Source organism: Kogia breviceps, chromosome 2 (genome assembly GCF_026419965.1).
Source record: "Kogia breviceps isolate mKogBre1 chromosome 2, mKogBre1 haplotype 1, whole genome shotgun sequence".
NCBI lineage: Eukaryota > Metazoa > Chordata > Mammalia > Artiodactyla > Physeteridae > Kogia > Kogia breviceps.
This window is the reverse complement of record NC_081311.1, coordinates 140840880-140865334: the sequence shown is the minus strand read 5'-3', so window position 1 is coordinate 140865334 and position 24455 is coordinate 140840880. Positions and strand designations below refer to the sequence as shown.

General features: G+C 35.6%; 1 protein-coding gene and 1 non-coding gene across 10 annotated transcripts in view; both read right to left on the bottom strand.

Annotated features, from left to right (window-relative positions):
* Window positions 1–3187: 3187 nt before the first annotated feature.
* The window catches only part of DCAF17 (DDB1 and CUL4 associated factor 17), a 33514-nt gene continuing 12246 nt past the window's right edge, over window positions 3188–24455 (bottom strand). For 5 of the 9 annotated variants that reach the window (XM_067026279.1, XM_067026285.1, XM_067026286.1 and 2 more), the window contains 11 exons: window positions 23481–23570; window positions 20732–20836; window positions 20163–20268; window positions 14984–15052; window positions 14076–14218; window positions 10571–10680; window positions 8572–8694; window positions 7841–7931; window positions 7036–7119; window positions 4884–5039; window positions 3190–4096 (listed from right to left, as the gene is read on the bottom strand). In XM_067026279.1, the coding sequence (XP_066882380.1) occupies window positions 3929–4096; window positions 4884–5039; window positions 7036–7119; window positions 7841–7931; window positions 8572–8694; window positions 10571–10680; window positions 14076–14218; window positions 14984–15052; window positions 20163–20268; window positions 20732–20836; window positions 23481–23570 (1245 nt within the window). In that variant the 3' untranslated portion in view covers window positions 3190–3928. Of the gene's footprint in view, window positions 4097–4883; window positions 5040–7035; window positions 7120–7840; window positions 7932–8571; window positions 8695–10570; window positions 10681–14075; window positions 14219–14983; window positions 15053–20162; window positions 20269–20731; window positions 20837–23480; window positions 23571–24455 lie in introns of all 9 variants that reach the window. The other 4 variants (XM_067026281.1, XM_067026280.1, XM_059053531.2 and 1 more) reach the window with 4 other exon arrangements.
* Window positions 17823–17895, bottom strand: TRNAW-CCA (transfer RNA tryptophan (anticodon CCA)). Its single transcript has one exon. It is a non-coding gene; the product is annotated as a tRNA-Trp (tRNA).

Sequence of the window (24455 nt, the reverse complement as noted above, 5' to 3'; positions counted from 1 at the left end):
GGACCAGAAATTAGCCCTGCATAATCCCTGGGATTCTAAAAGGTAAGTCATACATGTAAACATTGTAAGAAAGGTAAGAAAATATATTAATTATTGAAAAGAAAGCCAAGTTACATTAAGAGTAATTACTAATACTGGTGTTTATTATCACCACAAACAAGATGAGAGTACCATTTTTTTGTACCTTTTTAAAAACTGACTTTTTTCAGCCATTGCATGAAGAGCCATCTTTTATGTCAAGTTATATACATAAATAGGCCAATTGTGTCTCATCCAAACTTTGTCCAAAATTCGGATATCTAATCATTTTTTAAAAAGACTTTTAAGCATTTTCCTATATACCCAATGTTATCATTGTTAATATGCTACATATGGGATAAAATAACATCCTTTGCCTTTTGAGAGTTTTAAAGAAAATATGGCATAAGTTTGCGTCAAACAAATCTGAAAGTGTTTCCCATCTCTGCACTTACTAGTTGTAGGCCCTTGGGCAAATTAACTTCTGTAAGCCTCACTTTCCTCATTTTACAAATGAGGAAGAAAAATGGTAGTTCATACCTCATATGGTTATTTTGAATGTTAAGTGAGTCAATTCATTTTACATGTATCACAGTGACTGGCAGATAGAAAGCACTCAATAAATATGTTATCATTAAGAAAAAAGTATGTACAAGAAACAAAACATTCAATTGATGGAAAAATGTGGAACAAAACCTTAGTTTGTTTAAATAGAACAGTATCATCTCCTCACAAAGTAGTTCAAACAGCAACTACAATAGGATTTGTTTTGTTTTCTCTGAGATGCGAGAAATGTTTTAGAAAGTCAAGAATAATTTTGCTCCACTGATACGGTGAGAATTCAGACTCTAAGATCAAAGAGAGAAATGCAGAAATATACCTCTCATCAGCTTAGTATCTGGACCTGCTAAAAGAAGCTACCCTGTTTCACCCAATCTTGCATTAAACATTCAGAAATGTCACCCATAATGTTTTATGCCTGTCACTAGCACCTGTTAAGTAGGCTGGCACATAGTTAAAGCCTCTAAAATAGTCAGGTAGAGAGAGGGGTTAAGGAGGGGCAGGAGTATATTTACCACTTCCCTCTACCCTCAGGAGAACAGCAATCTCATGTCTGGCAGGCCGCAGAATGAGCAGCTGCATGCCACTGTGGGGAGCTGGGAAGCCAATAATTTGGGGGGAAGCATGATCTATTGTTTCCTGCTATGTCTGTTACCTGTGCATTTCCCACATTCTTTGCTATCTTCTTTATCTTTTGGCACCCTTTTTATTAACCTTCCTGTTTACAATCATGCAGTCCACATTCCCACATGGTGTTACAACTGGCTGAAACTAAGCAGTAGCAGCTTAATTAACCAAGCAGTAGCAGCTTGTCCCTTTAGCTGGGGCATAGGTCTCCTATTTGTTACACTGTCCACAACTCCCTATTGTTTTTCACACTAGGTGCATTTCCTGCCTGACCCATATGGCCTGTGGATCCAGGTCTAGTTTGATTTGGGCAGCAGTGAGACAATAGGCGTTTCTTAGTGGTCAGTTCCTGTCTTGACTGGAAGTATTCCACCCAACCCTGCCCCCACCAAAAAAGCAGCCAAGAATCTCAGATAGTTCTCAGATGCCTTTCTGAACAGATGAGTTCCTTCATCAAAAGAAGGCAATGACTTAGAGAAAGGTAAACTCAACAAACCTGCTTTTTTAAAAAATGTGACAGGACTGAAGTATTAAGACATCCTTTTCTGAAACACTTGGACATGGAGAGCAAGCTTTCTGCCTTTACATAGCACTGCATCTGCTTTGAAACCCACCATACTGGTTTCTTTTTTTTCTCTGATATTTATTTCTTCTTATCGAACTTGTTTCAAGATATAAATTCACTGGGCAGGACTATTTAGATATAGCTCATGTGTAGTTGGAAGTTTGGGGCAATATCTAGCACATCATAACTATTCAGCTATACATAACTGTGCTTTGTAATCACAATCATGTCTCCAAAATACTCTGACTTCAAATATTTTTATTAAATAGTACTATTAAATATGCATAAAATGAGAATGGATTTTTCAACTAGTAGATATAAAAGTATTAGAATTTAATATATGAAGACAGTTTTATCATCTTGCTCATGAGGTAATCACTTTTGCTTTCCCAAGTGGTTATTATACATAAGTGCAGATTCAGAAAGATTTATTTTTAGCCAACATATACTTTCCCTTATTCTAAAATGTTAGCAATCTTCTTTTCTATTGCACAAAATACAGTTTTAGGTTTGTTCCCTTTATTCTTTTTATAATTTATGGACTCTGCTACTAATTTCCAGACTTTTGGAATAGCTAACGCGTTTCTCTCACCAGCCCTGTTGATCATAATTAACTTGAAATTTATCTGCAAACTTCAAGGGCAGAACAGGGCAGAATTCACATTGTTCTTAACATGGGATCAGGCCAAAACTGAAGGAAAAACTGGAGGATTTTGCTGTAAATCATCCAAGCTAAAATCCCATATTTTAATTTTAAATTTGAATCAGTAATGATTTTTACTGCTGTCTCCTCCCCTTCTATTTTTTACTAGTTATTCTTTTGAGCCTGAATCAGAGAAATGTGCTAAACATGTGGATTGCAAGCAACTGGATTTTTCCAACAGGAACCACAGAGAAACATTTTCCTCCCTTTACTTGGGTTGCTTTTTTTATTTTTTTTGCGCTATGCGGGCCTCTCACTGTTGTGGCCTCTCCCGTTGCGGAGCACAGGCTCCGGACGCACAGGCCCAGCGGCCATGGCTCACGGGCCCAGTCGCTCCGCGGCATGTGGGATCTTCCCGGACCAGGGCACGAACCCGTGTCTCCTGCATCGGCAGGCGGATTCTCAACCACTGCGCCACCAGGGAAGCCCACTTGGGTTGCTTTTAACATTCTGAAGAATGATTATCTGAGTTCAAGGATCATATTTTGATCAGTTCTAATAAAGAAGATAAAATACTCATCTCACAGCTAAGATAGAGCCAAAACCTTTTTCTAGCTGCCAGTTTCCAACCTAGTAAGAACTCCTGGGACTTTATCTACTCTTCTACAGGGAGCAGAGCTGGTACAACCCAGGATACCTTTATCTTATTGCCTAGGTATGAAAATATTGCCTAAGCAGAATTGGAAGACTCACCAAATAAATAGAAGAGTGAAATGAATACAACATTCTTAGGTGTATTAACAGCTAAACAGCCTACATATGATAAAAAAAATTTCACTTACAGTTTGCTTGAAATCTTTTACACTAGCCTAATAGAAACACAAAAAACCAATGGGAACATCAAACCAAGAGAATAAAACCATGGAAGAAAAGATAATTGGGGAACTACAGCCAATTCCTGATACTATATACAAACACAAAACATATATATACATTTTTTAAAAACTGTGATGACACATTTTTGGCTCAAAGTATGCTTTCATATTATAGATCTCATTTTCCACCCTTAAACAAAGTTTGGGTGAGAGGATACAGGATTTCTTGATTTCTTTCTGTATCTTTTCTATCTTTCTTTTTATCTCTCCCCCTTAGTTTCACCAATCAAAATCCCAGGCCATCCTTTAACAACCACGCTAAACACCAACTCATCAATGACCCTCTCCCAATAATTAGAATTAACCTCCTTCTCTGCTCATCAATGTTTTATATTTGCATCACCACCCGCCTAAAAACTGCAAAATGCTAGACTTCTTGGGATGTCATTGTAAAAAATCTCTACATAAAATGAAGTCCTCACCACCTTGTATACCAAGAGTTTAAAAAAGAAGTCAGTCATCTGAAGTCAACACAAGACCTTTTCTGGAAACTACTGGAGAACATGCTATGCAGATAATAAAAAGGAGGACTGGACATGGCTGCTGGGATGTTTGGCTAGAAGTCTCAGAAGTTACATCTCAAAATTTAAAATTATTGCAATCTTTTTTACAACTTCTGTTTGTGGTTTCTTCTTCTTCCCCAGGGTCACATACCATCTGGTAAACATAGCAGCTGAAGACCCTGCTGGGTTTCTGTTCTATGTGTAGTACCAAGTCTCTGTCAAAGTAAACTTCGTGGCTATATGTCTGCAAAGAAAACACAGGCAAATGGAATCTCCTCTTCACATAATCATATTCACTACTGGGTCATTAAAATGTCACAGCATCTATGCTAGGGATGTTCAAATATACACTTGGAGGCAAAATAGCTGCCAGAAACAGTTTATTTTTCATTATTTGTGGATATGCAGACGACTTATGAGAAAAGCATTACACAAAATGTTGAGAATAAAAAGAGCCCTGGACTTAGGAGTCTGAACACCCAGATTCTATTGCCAACATTGCCACTATTTCACTTGTGAACTTGAGCAAGTTGCTAAATCTTTCAGGTTCTCCATTGATAGAACAATGATTGGGTAAAGTAACATCTACTGTTCTTTATAACTTTTATATTCTATAATACTTAGAAGAGCAGACAAATGCTTCCAACAGTGCTTGGAAACCCTACATGCTTACAGTTGTCTCTATTAAATAACTGTGGGGATTCGATACAGTATATTTTTATTTTTTAAAACATTACCAAACTTATAAAATGGGTGAAAACTAGACTATGGTAAGGAAATAGACAGCATGTCTCATGAAAAAAGCATAAAGCTTTATCTTTAAAGCCATTGGTAAGGAGGCATCCTCTACTCCCTAGAGGAGAAAGTCTAAAGAAGTACTCATTTTGTCCTGCATGTAGGATGATAACCTCTTCCATGTGGTCACTGGTATAGGTGAACCTGGACTGACATGAACACAGTAACATCTGTTCCAATAAATGTCACCTATAAAGGAAACTCTTACAACTTTGTATTCCATGGACTCTACTCACCACATCCCATGACTCCACGAGTGGAATGCTTTTAAGTAAAGTTCCATATTCATTACAGTGGAAATCCAGGTGAGCTTTTCCTTCAGCATCTATTTGAGTAACAGCTACCACAGAAAGCAAATCTAACTCATCTTCATAGTCCACAATTTTGAAAGTCTTGGGGAATAGATGATATGGCAAAAGAAAAGAGGGGTAAAATCCAGTTAGGATTATTTCTACATTTGTGGCTTAACTATTATTTATAAATATATGTAGAAAGAAAAATGAATGGGTGGGAGCATAGATAGAAATGTGTTTCCACTTATCTGCCTAGTAAAACATCAGTCTCAAGATTTTTAAGACTCAAGAAGTATCCTACAGATTTTGATGAACACAACCAAGTCTATGTAGATCTCAGCCAAAGTATAACTGAAATTCTCTATTATGACAGCAAGCCAGAGTGTCTCCAAATTTGAAAGAGGTATTCAACTGCTGACACTGATAGGTGTGTTCACTGGTTTCCAGATAGGACTAAATATATGAAACTCAGTTCTGAAACTTGAAGACTGCCCACTGTGCTCAGAAGGTTCTCATACCAGAAAAACACAAGTCATTTCAAGAAGAACTGATAGCCCATCATATACTATTTATGACTCTATTTGCCATCCTCTTTAAAAAAAAAACCTTTTCTTAGGGAATTCCCTGGTGGTCCAGTGGTTAGGACTCCATGCTTTCCATCCCTGGTCGGGGAAGTAACATCCTGCAAGCCACGTGGCACAAAAAAAAAACCTTTTTGGTTCCCTAAAGAAAGCAAAAATGGCTGCTTATACTTGAGGGAGAATATTAGGAACAGAAATCCAACCCACAGAACAGGACTGGGATAAGAGATGTTAGTTAGAAATAATTAATGATGGCAAAGACATTAAGAAAGAAAAATCTAACCCCAGAACTCTGTCTCAAGGAAGAAAACCTGGGACTCCAACAGCCTCATGGGGAAGCAGATCTATGCTCACCCATCCAGGGATGGCACATCTTGACAGGCACAGCAAGTTTCTCTTAATCACCAAATACTAAACCTTCACTCACATTTGGTCAAACTGCTTTTTAATCCATTTATATTTTCTGCCTTTACCACCTATGACATAAAAATTTATGTAGATTTATTACCAGTGATTCCTTTTAATTTACTTTTTGCCTTAATGTTACCTTGGGCAAACTTCAAAAGGTGACTTCTTGCCTGAGTGTCAGTAATTTTATATATTTTAGTCACAACCCCTTTCAACTTTTCCTTTACAGGTGAAAAGTTTTTGTTTTCTAATCTCACAATGTAGAGTATTTTTCTCTTTGCTACTACCTTCTCCCCTCTTAAGTATTCTTGCCACATTTTGGTAAATTTGGTATGTTTTTCTTGAATAAAGTTTTACATACAGGGTAGGAAGCTTTCTGCTTTGTTCTCAATGGTTCAAAAGAATAAATATATATTTGGTTCAAAAGAATATATATATATATTTTTGAGAGTAGCCACATACTGTGCCACCTCCAACCTATTTTAAAAGATTTTAAAAAACTATCCTTAGAGGGCTACTCAATATTTCTACCTAGAAATGGTCATATGAACTATATAGTCATAGAATCTAAAGGGATTCAGTATTTACGCAAAGGCTATATATTTGAAGTATGAACACTTTGAGTTGATTTCATAAGTAATTCCAGTGCTTTTTTTTTTAAAGAAAAGGATAAAAATGTATTAGCTTAGTGACTGGCAATGTCAAGTTGAGGCCAAAGGCTGAAGTGATTTACCACACCCTTACACCCTCCTCCTCTGGCTCATGAACATTAACAAACATCTATGTCTAGTAAGTGAAAAACAAGGCAAAAGCCATAGTCATCAAGATATAACTCAATCATTTTCTATTAAGAGATTTCCCTAGGAAGTGTGCACATCAACAAAACAATAAGCTAATAATAGTGTTTTCAAATTATTTCGGTCTTATGAAATCTTCTGCAAACAAAATCTTAAGAATAATTCCAATATGAAAAGAGAGGAGACAGAGATACATTGGTTCAAATAGCACACACAATCCTACAGACTAAGGTTGCATGGAGCTCCCCAACCTCTACCCCAGGGCAAGTTCATACAAGCTTAGTTTATTATTTCTGGCTGAAGTAATACCTCTTGTTCTGGGTCATCATCCAGAAGGTTAAAGCTTTTTTTTACCACCCGTCCAGAAGCTGTAACAGTGGGTAAGTTTTCATTCTATCATATGGAGAGAAATAAAAATATATGACAAGTCCTATTATATAGTCAATGGCAAAACTGTATTAATGAATTTGTTAACTAACCAACCCTTCTCTAACATCCACAATTCTTTCCTCAACTGAGAAAATTCTGAACCAGATTTTGGATCCTCCAATTAATAAAAATACTTTATTATATTAAAGTTTTTAATGGATAAAATACCAAAATAGAAATACAAAGGTTACAGATTTGCTACTTCACCTGCCCTTCTGATTTTTGCCTTAGTATAGTACAGCAAATAAAGAGTCGATCTGCTTTTGGAAATTTCCCTCTGCATGATTTTCTTCAGGCTCTTAATTTGTATGCTAAAGACAAAGAACCGTTTGGAGTTAAAGAATGGTGTGTAATTTTTTAAAGTTTATATCTAACCTTTCTTGCCCTAAATTTGCACAATTAATTAAACCCAAAGGTTGATAATTCATCAGTAAAAACTTAAAGAGAAACCCAGAAAGGAAACAAAAATAAGCAAAAGATAAAGTCAATATAATCAACTCTCTTCAAATTTCATAGATATTATACATGGGGCTAAGACTAGCTACCCATGTAGACAAAATGAACAGACTTTTATAGGACTGTGCTTTTCTTTTCTGCCACACTAAAAGATAAATACATTTGCATATTATATTCTTATATAGAAAGACAGTGATATACAAAGGATTTTAAAGTACTCCTGACTTACTTTGTTCTTCTCTCTGTTGGCCAAAATGACAAAATCTTCAGAGATCTGATGCTGGGCACTATTATTTTCTACTTCACTTAGCTTTAAAACTCTGAAAAGGTAAAAAGGATTCTAAGAACCTAAGACCTCAACACACCATCAAAATGTCGAAGTTGAACTACTGAAAAGAAACTTAACAAATGAAAATTATAGTTACAACACTGAGTTAGTTCTCTTCTCCTCCTGATTAGTCCAAAATATTAATGTCTGATAACTTAAATGTCCATAAATTTCTTCAAATTTAGAGATTCTGTTAAACAGAAAAACAGGATATGTGACAACAGGTGCTACTGAAGTAGGTAATGCAGCAGTTTGCTGAGGCTTACACTATCTTCCAAACTGGCTTAATAAAAGTTACTCTAAAAAACCTCCTCTCTACCATCCTACAGCATGTTTTCAACATTTCAGCTTTAACAATGGCATTATAATAGATATTTACATTTTTATTTCTGAAGATAGAATGAGGTATCAATGAATAAGAGTTAAATATAATATAGACTTGATTAGCAACTAAGTTCTAAACCAAGAGTTTTCTCTATTACAGTAGAGTAGTATTTTAAAACTGCAAATGACTTAATACTTTTCTTTTTTCTTAAGGTTATATTTAAAGATTTGGGTTTTCTGAGTGCAAATGACCTCACGGATCAAGCTTATTAAGCAAGTGAAAGTAAAAGAATTTTCTCACCACCTACACAAATCTGTTCACAGCATTAACACGCATCGAAAGCACAATGTCCTCAAAGCTTAAAGTCTCCAATGCAGGCAAAGAGAACAGCAGGGAGAAGCAGCCACTGTGGCCAGAGAGAGCTGGAGGCCTTAGAGTTTGCCAGAGACAAAGAAATCAGATTACATTTTAAATTCCTTAATTAGTTATCTTAATTAGTGCCAATATTTAAGAATGTCTATCTTTTAAAACCTAGCAAAAGGGCACACACTCTTTGTGGACCTTATTTTCTTAAACTCAAACTAATATAAAAGATGTGTGGTAACAAACATTAAGAGAAAGGTTTATTAAAGCTGACCATACTTTTTATGACTTTTTATAAAAGTTCATAATCTTTTTTCATTAAGTCCCTTCATCCTCCTTATAACTGATTCAGAGTAGACTAATTATCATGAAGCATACAAAATAAAGAATGCAGACACTACTCTTCTTATTCAACAAATACTTACTGAGCACCTACTCTGTACTAAGACCTATGCTCAGTGCCAGGGTTACAGGTGTCAACAAGACAGACTCTTTCCCTGTCATGGAGCTCATGATTCCCAACCTAGATATTCAAACAGATAATCCACAAATAATTAATTTAAATTGCTGTAAGTGCTACAGAAGACTACATAGTGGGTAGAGTGAAAATATGATGGGGCAGCTAATCTAATGAAGGGTGCCAGGGAAGCACTCTTTGAAAAAGGGACATTTAAAGGGGCATAAAATATGAATAGAAATTAGGCAAAACAGGTAGGGGAAACAGACTTCAAATAGAGGGAACAGGTCCTCAGCTTTGTGAAAAGACAGCATGACTGAAGTAAACTGAGTGAGAGGAATCTTTTAGACCAGCTAAGTATGTTGGTCTTTATCTGAAGTGCAATAAGAGGTCATAAAAAGGTTAAAGCAGAATTCACTTGGTTAGGTTTTTGTGTTTGTTAATGTTTCTAAAAATCACTCTAGCTGCTGAGAAGAAAACAGACTTAAAGAGTAATAAGTAGATTCTTGGAGTCCTGTAAGAAGGCAACTATTATAGTCTAGGCTAGTGATGACAATGGTTTGACGAAGGTGGTGACAGTGGCCAAGAGCAGAAAGAGGCAGATTTAAGAAATGTTTAGTAGCAAAATAAACTGGATTGATGGGATATATGGTGCGTGTGTGTGTGTGTGTGTGTGTGTGTGTGTGTGTGTGTGTGTGAGAGAGAGAGAGAGAGAGAGAGAAAATGCAAGTGAGTGTTTAAGTACACGTATACTGATGAAAGACAAGAAGGTACGAAAGTGTCAAGAATTATTCCAGACTTATGACATAAGCTTAGATGAAAAGTTTGTGCTAAGAGAAATTTTGGAGTTTTGGTGTACACATGATCTTTAAAGCCAAGGGAATAAACAGGAGAATCAAGCGGAAAGGGAACAAGAGTGAGAAAAGAGGGTCTAAGTCCTGAGGACTTAAGGTCTGAGTAGAAGAGTAAGAACGTGAATGGATACTAAGAAAGACAGATCAGAGAGGGAAGAAAATATTCAGGAGCACTGTGGTGTCAGGGAAGCCAAATGAAGAGTGTTTCAAGGAAGGAGAGGTCAACTGTGTGGAAGATGTGGGTAAACTAAATACAACAAGATTTACTTCAAACAACCTGCTGCTTCTCCAGAAGTAAGGCTGTCTTTTAGAACAAAGATAAATCATCTCTCTCATTAATCCTGGAGAATGAATTAAGACCTGATGAGGATGAACCAATATGTAATCTCCTTTTCTTCACACGCCATCTATCATCCAACAAAGAACTTACTCAAATGTGATATTTACAAACAGTAATGATGAGGTTGAAAGAATAAAGTCAGGTTTTCTAGATGCCATTCTCTGAGGAAGCACCCTACAACAAGCTAATTATTTCCACAATTTGCTCAGTAGTTAGCTGGCAAAAATAAAGATGCCAATAAATACTACCAAAGGCTACTTTTAACTTTAAAGTAACTAAGGAAAATACTCACTTGACCTGATTTGGGCCAACATGTATTATTCTACCAGAAGCATCAGGATGGAAATAGATCCAGTCAGATTCTAGAGAACAACACTCCATTTCTTGGACCCCATTTTTTGCCTGAAGTTGGAACAAAATATTGAAAATAAAAATTAAGGAAAAATAAAATAATTTTTCAAATCCAGCATCAGTGATAGATCAATAAGTCAAAAGTAAAGGAAGAGAAAACATTAACCAGCTGAACTGGGATGTGTATTAGGGCTGAATTAGGACACTCAAACTTGAGAAATCCAAGAACATTTAAATTCAGAAATTTCATAGATGCACCATGCACTATATATTATAGCTCACAAATAATAAGTTACCATATCTCAAGCACCTAATGTATGTCTGGCACTGCATTAGATGTTTTATACTCATTATTTCTTCTGATCTCAGCAATACTTGAAGCATATATTGCTATCCCCATCTTATGGATGAGGAAACTGATGCACAAAGAGGATAAATCATTTGCTTAGTATTCTGCACCTACTAAACAGCAGATTAGACTCCAAAGTCCATGGATTTTCCATTATTTAACTCTGCCATAATTATGTACATGCAGTCCCCCACAACATCCTTCTCCCTTCCCTATCCTCAACAAACTGTCAATCAGAAGAGTAGATAGCACAAAAATAAACATGCAACCAAACAGGTCATATAATCTCCTTGCAAAAGTCAGATGTTAAACTCTAATGCTGAGGAAACGGTCTAATACTGCTTAGCACTTAAGGTAAGTAGAGAGATTGATTTCATAGTAGTATATTTAGACATTAAAATTTAAAAAAAGATACCTCCATATGTGATCACATATGAATAAATGTTTTACCTTACACACAGGAGCTCTGGGGACTAATACCAGCATGGATACATTAACTTCACTGGCTTTACTCAAGTCATTTAACTTAATTTTTCCAATGTAAAATGAAATGATGTCATCTTTCCTATTAGATACTCATAAAAGTTTCTGACATATAAAATTATTAATTCCATTAGCATATACTGACAGGACATTATGTTTAAGGTATCACACTAGGCACTAAACATAATCCTTGTCATTAAGAAGCTCATATTCAAGAAGGGAGATAGAAACAGAAATAGAATAAGGCAGTGTAGAAAACAAAGTGGTCAAGCTATGCACAGGATATTACCAAGCATCCAACACAGGTAAGCAGAATTTCAGGAGCCTGAATTCTGCCTTGAAATGAGAATAAAGTGGCTAGAAAGAAGAGACAGCAAAATCAAAAGCACAGAAGTGTTGATCCATTTAGCATGTATATGCACAAACACGAGGAGCAGATAAAATTAAATCGAGAAGTAGAGTGTCCAGCCATGAGACAGGAGAGGTAGGCTGGGGTTACATCTCAAGTGCTTTGAATGCCATGCTTTTTCAAAAATTGGAATTTAACACATTTTAGGTATCAAATTAGCACATGCATTTTAATTTTTCAAGAATTTTTATAATCCTAATGATTTCTAATAGAAATGGTGGTATTACTGCATTTTACATATAAGAAAATCAATACAATTAAACATCTTGGTTGCAACCACTAAAACAATGTGTACATTTTGGCATTAGCTCCAAATGCTCCTTTGTTTAATATAAAACTTTTTTATGCTGTGTGTGTATGTATGTGTGTGTATATATATATATACACACACACACAAACACATATATATATATACATATTAAAAAAAAAACCCATCTTTCTTTCTTTAGGAGACTATTCTCTTTATTATACTATCTAAATACAACATGCAAAAGAAATATTATCTCTCTTTGTGTTAAATACTAGGCAGCATTATTATCAGCTTCTGTAGTTTTTATTATTTGCTCAAATGCTAGTTTAAAGCTCAGTTTAATAGAAAGCTATGAATCATTCTCTGAATTCTTCAGTTTGCCTACATATATGTTTTTGGGTTATCTATTTTTCTGACTGACAGGTGGGGAGGTAATGCACATATGCATCATTAAGGTAATAACACTTCAACAAAGTTGTCCAGCAAAAGGACTGAAAACTCCCCTGGATTTAGCAATTATTTATGAATATGTTGAACTAAGATCTAGCTAAATGTTATAATCAGTAATCATACAAGGAGAATACTTTGACAGGCATGCTTGATGTAGATGTTGAAGGCCATTTTGTACACACACATAAAAGAATATGTATTATCAGTTCTTATATAAGAAGAATATGTACTAAATGTCTAGAATGTGAACTGTGCAGGGTTTGACTAGATAGAAAAGTTCAGCAAAAAAGAGATGTGACAGGTCCTGGTGGCTGAAGGATGTCCTCTGCTGCGAGGTGAATAATCAAACCACAGACTTGCGGGAAACAGTCCCCGTTTGTAAAAGAGGATGTCACTGGGCTGGGTCAAACAGGAGCTCCCACATGTGATAGGTTAATAAGAAAACAGAAGGGAAGAATGCTCCTGCAAAAAGACAAAAAAAAAAAAAAAAACTAGAACACACTATACACCATGTTCCCTGGTGGCCATGACACCAAAGGAAATAGATAAATGGACCCAAGACTGTGTACATCTTCGGTGTGGTGAAAGGTGACCTGTGACTCTCAAAGCCACTGGGTCCAACAGTGACTGATGGAGAAAGATTCTGGAAGAGAAGGGTGTGGAATAAGCTGAGTCTGCCTCATAAAAAGTTCAACTGATGTATCAAGAGGCTCCAGAAATAAACTAAACTAAATCAGCAATATAAAACAAAGATAGAACCCCCCCTCCTCTGTGCACTCACTCTTGCACTCATCTCAATCACTGTACTTAACGGACTGCATCTTATTTCCCTACACATTTGCTTTCTTTTGAGAGTATAAGCAACTTGTGGGAAGGGAATGTGTCCCCAGCCAAGTCTGGCACACAGTAGGCCCTCAATAATGTTTATTAAATGATAAATCAATGCCTAAGTCATTTTAAAAAAGAAAAATTAACTCAAGGGGTAATTTTTTGTCTATTGTCTTGCCATATACCCTTTCTTTCTATTCTGCCATATATAACTTTAAAATATCCTTGAAAACTCAAAGTGTTTCAGTGTTTATACTGTGACCAACAGAGTTCTATCTGGTTCTGCTCTGGAAAGCCAAGAGCAACAAACCATGAAGAAGCAGAACTAGCTACACATTCCACCAGTAATTTCAGAGGCAGCCTGAATACATTCCATCAGCGATTCCCACTATGCAGCTTCAAAGATGATTAAATGGGATCAAGGAGATGGTAAGGAAAAAAAACCTAATAAATCTTCGGTGCCCTGAGAATTTTCAAATGTTAATGTTTCAAATTCTGGGTAGCACATACAAGTGTTTGCTATATTCTTTGTACTATCCTGTACTTTACGTTGTTTACAAATTATTAATACTAACAAATAAAAGAGTAATTCTTAGCAATGTGGACCTCTTAGAGAAGTAGAGAATAAAGAATTTCTGATATAAATTTACTACTGAAGTCTGACCACCTTGATTTACCAAGGAATTGTCCTTTAGGGCACAAATATGGAAAACTCCTTTTTGTTTCTTCTTATTAGGTGTGATGATGTAGTGCCAAGGATGGCCTCCAATCTGAAAAGCATTCTCCAGGGAGGACACCTCAAAGAGCAGTGGTGGTGTATCTGCAGAGATGGGCAAAAGGAATGTATTAGCTTCTTTATTCTGGTAGCCTTGGAACATTCATTAACTGAACTCAACCTTTCTTTGCAAGCATCATCTATGAACTTCCACTAATGAAAAACTACTATGCTCAAGGAAAGAAAATACAATCAGGAAAGAGGCTTATTGCTTATTTCTATAGTCCTAAGAAAAGAAAAAGCTGGTAGGAAACAACTGTTAGGTTATGAGTCAACTTTCTAGACATCTGTTTTCAGGATATGTGTGACATGCAGCTGGATAGAGATAAAAAATGGGCTGAAGGTGCTTATGATGGCAAAAATGACAAAGTATACCTAACAAAAGCAGCTGCCATTAAATAAGCACCTGCTATCTACAAGGCTTGGTTAGATACTACTTCCATCTCTCATAACAATCCAACAACGTATTAGGTCTAATACTTCCTTCAAATGTGAGGAAGAGAACCTTCATATTCTAGACTAACAGGTTATATTTAGCAAACTTTACAAAAGAAGTGTTGCTTAAGATTTCCAGTTCAGAAATAATGAAAAGTAACCACTTAGGATGGGTCCTGTTACAGTGGAAGCTTTATCAAAGGATAGCCACTACTACTAGTATAATCATTAGACAAGTTAATTTTAAGGTAGTTTAGATACATCCAGTCAGTCACTGTCTGTTGGAGACTGACAACACAAAAGAACTATCTGTTAATGCTTCCTAGTCTTCTTCTTTGATGACAATTAATTTTATATACAGCGTAACAGACTTACTTTTGGAGACATGTAGAAATGGAAGGTAGTGCTGCTTATGAAGACCAGAATTCCTTTGGAGAAGCCCTTCTGAAATACCACATGGTCTGTTTGTGAAGGTGACTAATCAGAGTCCTTTGTTTATGCCTCTAACTTGAGAGTTTAATCTTTGGCTTATGAGGCCACCACTGTCAGTAAAGGGACTTGTCTTAGGGAGACCATTCACTCAAAAAATCACATGTTACATACAGAAGTGTGTGCCTTATTAGGTTTCTTCATAAAGGCAATTTACTACTTAAAGCTATACAAAGGAGAACAACAAATAATGAAAAGTGAGTTCACAAACTGACAATGTTGAGGAGAAAGAAGAGATAGGTATAAACATATCAAGTATATTTAAAGTACCTTTTTTTTAAACCTTTTAAGAGAAGGGTAATATTCTTAATATATAAAGAAATTTTTTTAAGTAATAAAAAAATTATGGACACCCCAATAGAAAAATGGGCAAAGGACATCAGTCGGTAAATTGTGAAAGATATATAAACATCATGTGTGATAATATGGTGACTACCAAATGATGGTGGATGAGGAAAAGAAGAATTATAAAGAGAAAAAATTACAATTAGAGTTTGAATTTGGGGTTAAAAATTTAAGTAGGTATGTTGTAGAGAATATAAAATAGGAATTCAAACTAGAAAAAAAAAATCACTGCAAAAAGATATATTTAAAAAGAAATACTTTTCCCAGCAGTTGCTAAAAATCGCCCAAAAGCAGCAGCAGGACTCTGCTCACCACAACCCTGGTGGGTCCCCCTTAGCCCCAAGAGCGCAAATTTTGATCTCTAATACTATTCTCAATTGAAAGGGCCTAGGAGTTCTCAGAGAATGGCTGATTCCATGTCTTGTGATGAAGAAATTTTAGGATCATTAATAATTACAGGAACATTCTTATACTATTTATAATCACAGAAAATTTAAAATAACCTAAATGTCCACTGTAAACTGGTTAAATAAATTTACAGTTCATGCATATAATGGTACATAAGTTGAGATCTTAAAACCTTGAGGAGCTTAGCATGTGCACACATAGACACAGGACCACTCTTTGGCAAAAGTAATATAAGTACTGCATTCAAAAAGCATCAGAAGAAATATAATGAAAAGTTTTCCTTCCATTTGTATCCCTCAAAGATAACTACTATTTATCAGTTTTCTGTGTGCCCTTCCAGATATTTCAAGCAATCCTAAAGGCATATACTCATATATCTATACTTTTAATAAATGCATATGAATACTTAACACAAATGAGGTTTTTTATATACATAGTTCTGCACTCCTTTTTTTACTTTCTAATATATATTGGAAACTTCTCTATACCAGTGCAAAAAGAATTCCTGTTTCTTTTTAACAATTAAGTTTATGACATAGCCAAACAATGAAAGAATACTAATGTCACCTATCAATGTATCAATACACATTGTTTCCAATCTTTTGCTGTTAGAAACAATGTTGTAACTGTACATTTGTCATCTTATACACATGTGAATGTATCTGGGATAAATTCCTAAAAATGGAATTGCTCAAGGAATATATGCATTTAAAATTTTGAAACATACTGACAAATTGTCCTCCACAAGGGACTCTAATAATAAAGTGCCTCTTCTATACTTTCACCAACTCTGTTACCTAACTTTTTGATATTCGAGAATCTGCAAAGAAGTATCTTATGATAGTGTTAACTTGCACTTCTCTTATCAGTGATGTTGGGCTTTGTCCTCCCCAAATATCCTTTGCTCATTTTTTTGTTGTTGTTGTAGTCACTTCTTCTTACTGGTCTGTAGAACTCATATATAAGGAGGAAACTACCCCTTTACAGTGTATGTTGCAAATATTTCCCGTTTGTTGTTTGATTTTTGAGTTGGTTTATGTGTGTGCTTTTGTTTTTATTTTTGTTTTTTACCTTGCAGCACTTTATTTTTATTTATTTTTTTTTTTTTGTGGTACGCGGGCCTCTCACTGTTGTGGCCTCTCCCGTTGCGGAGCACAGGCTCCCGATGCGCAGGCTCAGAGGCCATGGCTCACGGGCCCAGCCGCTCCGCGGCATGTGGGATCTTCCCGGACCCGGGCACGAACCCGTGTCTCCTGCATCGGCAGGCGGATTCTCAACCACTGCGCCACCAGGGAAGCCCAGCACTTTATTTTTATGTAGCCAAATTTATCAATCCCTTCTTTAATGGCTCTGTGTTTGTGTCAGAAAGCTCTTCTCAACTCTGAGATAAAAAGATTCTCTAAGTTTTCTTATAGAACTTTAAATCTTTGATCCACCTATTATTTCTTTTGATGTAAAGAGTAAGATAGAACTCAGACTTTGTTTTCTTAAGACTATCTATTAAATAATCTAGATGGAAATTAATATTTGTAATACATTAACATTTAAAAGTGGGTTAGGCTACAAATATATGCAATAATACGCAATGAATCTCAAAAATAATATGGTGAGTGAAAGAAGCCAAACAAAAAAGTACATATCATATGCTTCCATTTATATGAAACTCTAGAAAACTAGAGTGAAAGAAAGCAGGTTCATTGGTTGCCTAAGGCTGGGGATGGGGAGGGAACTGACTGGAAAGGGCACAAGGGAACATTTTGGAGTGATGAAAAGATTTTAAATCTTGATTGTAGTAGTGGTTTCATGGATATAAACATTTGGCAAAACTCAAATTGTAGAGTTAAAATGAGGGCATTTAAGTGCATGTAAATCATACTTTGAGTTTTTTAAATTATTTTATTTTATTTTTAAAAAATTATTTTATTATTTCTTTTCTTTTTTTGGTTGCACCATGTGGCTTGCAGGATTTTAGTTCCCTGACCAGGGATCGAACCTGGGCCCCCAGCAGTGGAAGCATGTAGTCCTAACCACTGGACCACCAGGGAATTGCCATTATTTATTTATTTATTTTTGATTTTTTAGAAAGCAAGTTATGAAGGAGTATTCACAGTATGATTCTTTTTCGGTTTCAGACATATATACATTACATGATTACCAAAAAACACACTGAAGTGATAACAGTTAATTCCATGCAGGAGGATTATGAGTATTTTAAACTTTCTCTATTTTATCATTATTTCCTAATTCTTCTGTAATGAAAATGAATTGCTCTGCATTTTTTTAAAAAAGTTATTTAAAGTTAGGGGCTTCCCTGGTGGCGCAGTGGTTGAGAGTCAGCCTGCCGAGGCTGGGCACACGGGTTCGTGCCCCCGTCCCAGAAGATCCCACATGCTGAGGAGCGGCTTGGCCCGTGAGCCATGGCCGCCGAGCCTGCGCGTTCGAAGCCTGTGCTCCGCAACGGGAGAGGCCACAACAGTGAGAAGCCCGCGTACCGGGAAAAAAAAAAAAAAAAAAAAAAAAAAAAAGTTATTTAAAGTTAAAAGGAATATTATTTTGTACAGACCTTAATGATCCTGAAAAACAAATCTGGAGAAATGAATACGATTTCAGTCAATATAGTTTGAAAAAATACTCAAAAGTTTCCAACATAGTATGCTACTTTTCTAAGCTAAATGTCCAACAATTGCTGTATTGTTTTACAATATGTGATTTCACAGATATTTTCAAATGTTATTATTTTAAAGTTGATAAAAGTGAGGCCCAGAGAGGTGAAGTAATTTGCTCACTATCATAACCACCAGTTAGTAGTGGAATTTCACTCTTACTACTAGCAGACCAAGATTGTGATCCCAAATCTAGTCTTCTCTCTACAAACAGGGACCAAAATCACAGCACAATCAAAGGCTCTATGAGCTCTCTTTATCACCCTGTTCTTTGTTTTACTTGCTTATTATCTGCATTTCAATGAGAATAATGTACCATTTGGGGAAATTCTCTTCAAAATAATACATTGTAGTTACCACTGGAGCCTGTAGTTTTAAAATTCTTAATAGATTCTTGCTAGCATATTTGTATCAAATATAGGAGGTATTGCTGAGGCTGAGTTATCACAGAACTGCCTAATTCAGCTTGTCTAAGACATCTAAAACCCCGAGTAATTTTTAGAATATTTATTTTGAGTTTCTTGGATAATGGCTATACTGGACTCTCTGTTTTTAATAGTCTGTCATTTACTAATAAAAAGAACACCCCCTTTCTCACAATTAAATCTTTCATTTGTTTCTTGATCTGTTGATGATATAATGTTAAATAGTAATAATAGAAAAAAATTACTGTCTTATTTTGACCCATGTTAGAAAAACCTTTGGAGTTTCACCTAAATATGTGATGTTTATTGGTTAGAAGTAAAAGGAAATGTCCTCAATATGATAAAGAATGATTCTCTCTAAAAAAAAAAATTATTTATTTAAATTTGTTTGGTTGCCCCAGGTCTTAATTGCGGCAGGCGGGCTCCTTAGTTGTGGCATGTGGGCTACTTAGTTGTGGCATGCAAACTCTTAGTTACAGCATGCATGTGGGATCTAGTTCCCTGACCAGGGATCGAACCTGGGCCCCCTGCATTGGGAGCTCGGAGTCTTAACCACTGTGCCACCAGGGAAGTCCCAAGAATGATTCTTAATGAACCAAGACTAAAGGTAAACAAATATTAGGATAACAAAATATATTATCTTTTTAAATTTACTCATACGAGTTTTACATCTGTCTGCATTAAATAATTCTTGTATTGCTGAGATGAACTCTGGTCAGTCATGGTTTATCTAACACACATTGCTCAATTTGAGTAGCAGTTCATTTCCTTTTAATAAGCTGCTGAATTTGATAAGCTAATTAAATACAGAACATTTTTATTACATTTATAAAATTATGTATAATTTTTTTGTGCTTTGTTGATCTTTAAGTTGGGGAAATTTCACAGAATTGTAAAATGTTAAGTTATAAAGGAACTCAGATGGTATCATTTGCCGCAACTTATTATTCTTCAGATAAGGAAATCAAGACCAGAAAGGTAAAGTAACTTGCCAAAGGTAACAGATCTCTGGCTAAGCAAGGTCCAGCATCCCCAGGCCTTTATCTAAATGAATAACAGATTTTTGTGAATGCCTATTCAAAAGCAAAGAATACTCTGCATAGGAATAAAATGAATTAATTTATAATTAAATCATGCAAAAAACATTTGGATGATTACAATTAATAACTATTAATATGACCACTTAATTTTTAAGGTGAAGAAAGTATTATATAGTAGCCATACCTGTGATTTTAATATTACAAGGAATGCCAAAAGGAGCCTCTCCTACAGTTCCAGTAGTCCCACCCCATCTGCATGCACACCCTAAGTCAAGTTTCTGTTGCATGAACTAAAAACAAAACAAAACAAAAATGGTGGCTTTAGCACCTACTTATTTGCTGTCTGGAGAGAGAAAAAAATCAAATTCACATGTATATGACAGAGGAAATATCTTTATTTATTCAAGGGCCTTTCTGTTTATCTTCCCACCCCTCTTTTAAAGGATACTTTGTCCTTCTGCATTTGTACAGTTTTGTAGAGTTGAAATCTACATAGTGCCTTACTTTAAAAACATCTCATTAAAAAATTCATACCTCAGTCCTACCAAGGGGGGAAAGTGGAGAGGGGGTGGTGGTGTGATGAATTGGGAGATTGGGATTGACATGTATACACTAATAGGTATTAAATGGATAACTAATAAGAACCTGCTGTATAAAAAATAAATTAAATAAAATTCAAAAAAAAAAAATTCATACCTCAATCAGTCCAAATCTCAAGTTAATTTCAATATGGCAAATTTCAGTTTTCTCTACCTGTTCAGTGATGGCTTGGAAGCTATAAAGTCTGACCAGTCCCGAGCTGTACATCACAATCAGTATTCCATGAGACAAGGTGGCATCTGTTACGCTCCCGAAAATCTGAGGGGAAAGGTAGATATCACCTGAGAAAAGACCAGAAGGCCAATCCTCTGAGTTTCACAGTGGTTTGTGCATCTGTTTAATATTCAGGCCACCACTACAACACTGCTGCCTAACATTATAACTTAATTATAATTTAGAAACTGGAAGCTAAGGTGTTATTAGGGGAGAGTGGTAAGCCACTGGGGTCTCAAACTGAAGCACTAATGGGAGTGTAACACATACCCCTCAAAATGATGCAGCAGCATACATTTGCTTCACAGTTTTGTCAATATCTTTTAATAACAAATCCTTTTCCTCATGGACATAGGTGTAAACTGAGTCCATTTAATTCTTCCATACAGGATATGCATGGCAGAATAAATACAGGGACCTATTCTTCATAAAATGTTATTTATAAACGGACATTTTTTAGCTGGAGGTGAAAAGTCTGGGTCTAAGAAAGTAATTCTAATAAAAAATAGCCAACTTGAGAATTTTATCATTACCTTGTTCTTTAAATATCTAATACTGTTAAAACCGAACATGTTAAAAACCAAATACATACAGAAACATTTAGCCTAGCTGAGTGAGAAGCTTTGGCTCATTGTTCCCTTTCTGTCTCTGTTCTATGCACAGGATCCTGTCATGATGTTCCACAGAACTTTAAAAAGAACTTGATTCTGTGCCTATTTTAATATTTAACAAAAGCCAACTAACATAAACAAATATTCATAGCAATGAAAGAACAAATATTCCTACTCGCCACAACTAGAGAAAGCCTGCGTGCAGCAACGAAGACTCAACGCAGCCAAAAATAAATAAATAAAGAAGAAAGAAAGAAGAACAAGTAGAAAGTGAGTGAAAATCTGTTTCTGTTTCTACTCAAGACAAATAATTTAGTAAAGATTTACTACCCCAACAAATAGCTTAAAGTACATTCTGAGCCTGGCCCCTAGGTAGTCTTATTATGCATGGTAAGTGAGAGATATACTTCAATTTCAAATAACTGTAATCAAAATCAAATCCCTCAAATGATTATCTCAAACATGTAAGAATAAATAGAAACAATTTATGACTTTGCTAAGTGTTCATTCCTATTATAGACTGTAATAAGTATACACAATTACTTAATCCACAAGCACAAAGAGAACAATTACATTTATGAGCTGTGTTTTTGGTCATCTCTTAAAAGGATAATCATGGTTTGCTTTGCTCTTGACTAGCCAATGTCTTTTTATTCCCTGATCCTCATTCCCCACTTTGAAAGGAGGATTTGTTTAATTCAAATGTATTTTCAAAGGATGAGTGCTATAATAAAGTAGCCACTCTTATTTTAAAATTTGGTTTAATCTCTGGAGTCAAATCTAAGTTCAAATTCCAGCATCTCCATTTACTACCTTTAGGATTTTGGTAGCTGTTTAACCTCCTAGTTAAATACTTTATATGTTACGCTATTATTATATGTCGTAAAACATTCAAACTGCCTGATACAAAACGAACAATTAATAAATAATTAATTCTTCAGTCTTTATGCAGTTTAGTATATTATGCTTATATAAAAATTTTAAAATACATTCATCTTGTTTGTTTATAAGTATTAATGGACCCTCAAGACCTGGCTTCAATAATGCTTCAGGTGCTTAATTAAAGACTAGTAGAATAGACCAATAAATAACTATTCACCCAGACTAAGTAACAATTTTTTTAAGGGAAGCTAGCAAACTATTGATTCTTTTACCCAAAGGAAATATGTCCTTTCTTTCTTCCCAAATAACCACCCAACAAATCAAGAACAATGGCAACAACAATAAAACCCAACACTGAATGAGTTGAAGAACTTACATATTTAATTATAAGACTTGTTTATATACCATAAAACAAGTTTTAGATCTACACTTTGCAATTAAAATGAGGCACTTTGTTGCAGCTTTTTACCTTTATGATCATTTTTAACAAGCTTTGGAATATTCCCAATTAAAAAAAATATTTTACTCATTTCATAATTTTACAGAACAGTGGTTTGTGTTAATGACTGGTACTCAACACTATCCACTTGAGAAACATAAAAACATGCAGAAAGGGAGTTCCTTGGTGGCGCAGTGGTTAAGAATCCTCCTGCTAATACGGCGGACACAGGTTCGATCCTTGGTCTGGGAAGATCCCACATGCCATGAAGCAACTAAGCCCATGCGCCACAGCTGAGCCTGTGCTATAGAGCCTGCACGCCACAACTGAGCCCACGCGTCACAACTACTGAAGCCCACGTGCCTAGGCCCGTGCTCCACAACAAGAGAAGCCACCGCAACGAGAAGCCCACAAACTGCAATGAAGAGTAGCCCCCAACACAACTAGAGAAAGCCCATGCACAGCAACGAAGACCCAAAGCAGCCATGAATAACTAACTATAAATAAATAAACTAACTATAAATAACTAACTATAAATAAATAAATAAACACGTAGAAAGATGAGGGACTATTAGACTCTCTTCCCACATCAAATGTTCTCATGTATTTTGATATGAAATAAACTAAATCAGCAAGCTTTGTACAGTCAAGGGAACATTTCCAATCCAAACACCTAATAAACAAATAATTAAACAATGATATTACATCTTATTGTCAAAAAATTAATATTACAATTAAATCAGAAATGTGTTCCTACCTTTTTGTTGATCTCCAGAATCCCTATGAGTGAAAAAGGTAGCACATGGAACACTGCAAGGTACAGCAAAACAGGCTGTTGAATGCCTGCCTAAAAGGAAACACTAAAATCATAGGCAGCTCTCAAGAGTATTTTAAAACTGCTGTTTTCCTAGTGGTTACCAGTGGGGAAAGGGAAGTGGGGGAGGGGCAATATAGGGGTAGGGGATTACGAGGTACAAACTATTATGTATAAGACAAACTACAAGGATATATTGTACAACGGGGAATAAAGCCAATATTTTATAAGAACTATATATGGAGTTTAACCTTTACAAATCATGAATCACTATATTGTACATCTATAACATATCATACATCAACTATACTTCTATAAAAAGTTTTTTTAATTAAAAAAATAAAAACGCTGTTTTCATGAATTACAAACATTCCTCGGGCTTCCCTGGTGGCACAGTGGTTGAGAGTCCGCCTGCCGATGCAGGGGACACGGGTCCCTGCCCCGGTCCGGAAAGATCCCACATGCCGCAGAGCAGCTGGGCCCGTGACCCATGGCCGCTGAGTCTGCACTTCCGGAGCCTGCGCTCCGCAGCGGGGGAGGCCGCAACGGTGAGAGACTCGTGTACCGCAAACAAACATTCCTCTATCTATATATATTGCAAAGTTACTTAAACAGGAAGGCCTGCAAGTTCAAAATATGTCCACTAAACCTTTAGCCCTTCAGATACTACAAACTGCATATACACACAAAAATCTATAGAAGCAAGCATGATAGTAAACGTTTCTTAACAACAAAATATATTTTATAAAAACATACTTTATATACTGTATAACAAAATATATTTATATAGTATATAATAGATTATAATATAAATTAATATATTGTATTATATTATTATACATAATTTATATTGTGAATTGGAATTTTAATAATCAAGGGCCTAATCAAAAGACACAGTTATCATGGTCATATCATTTA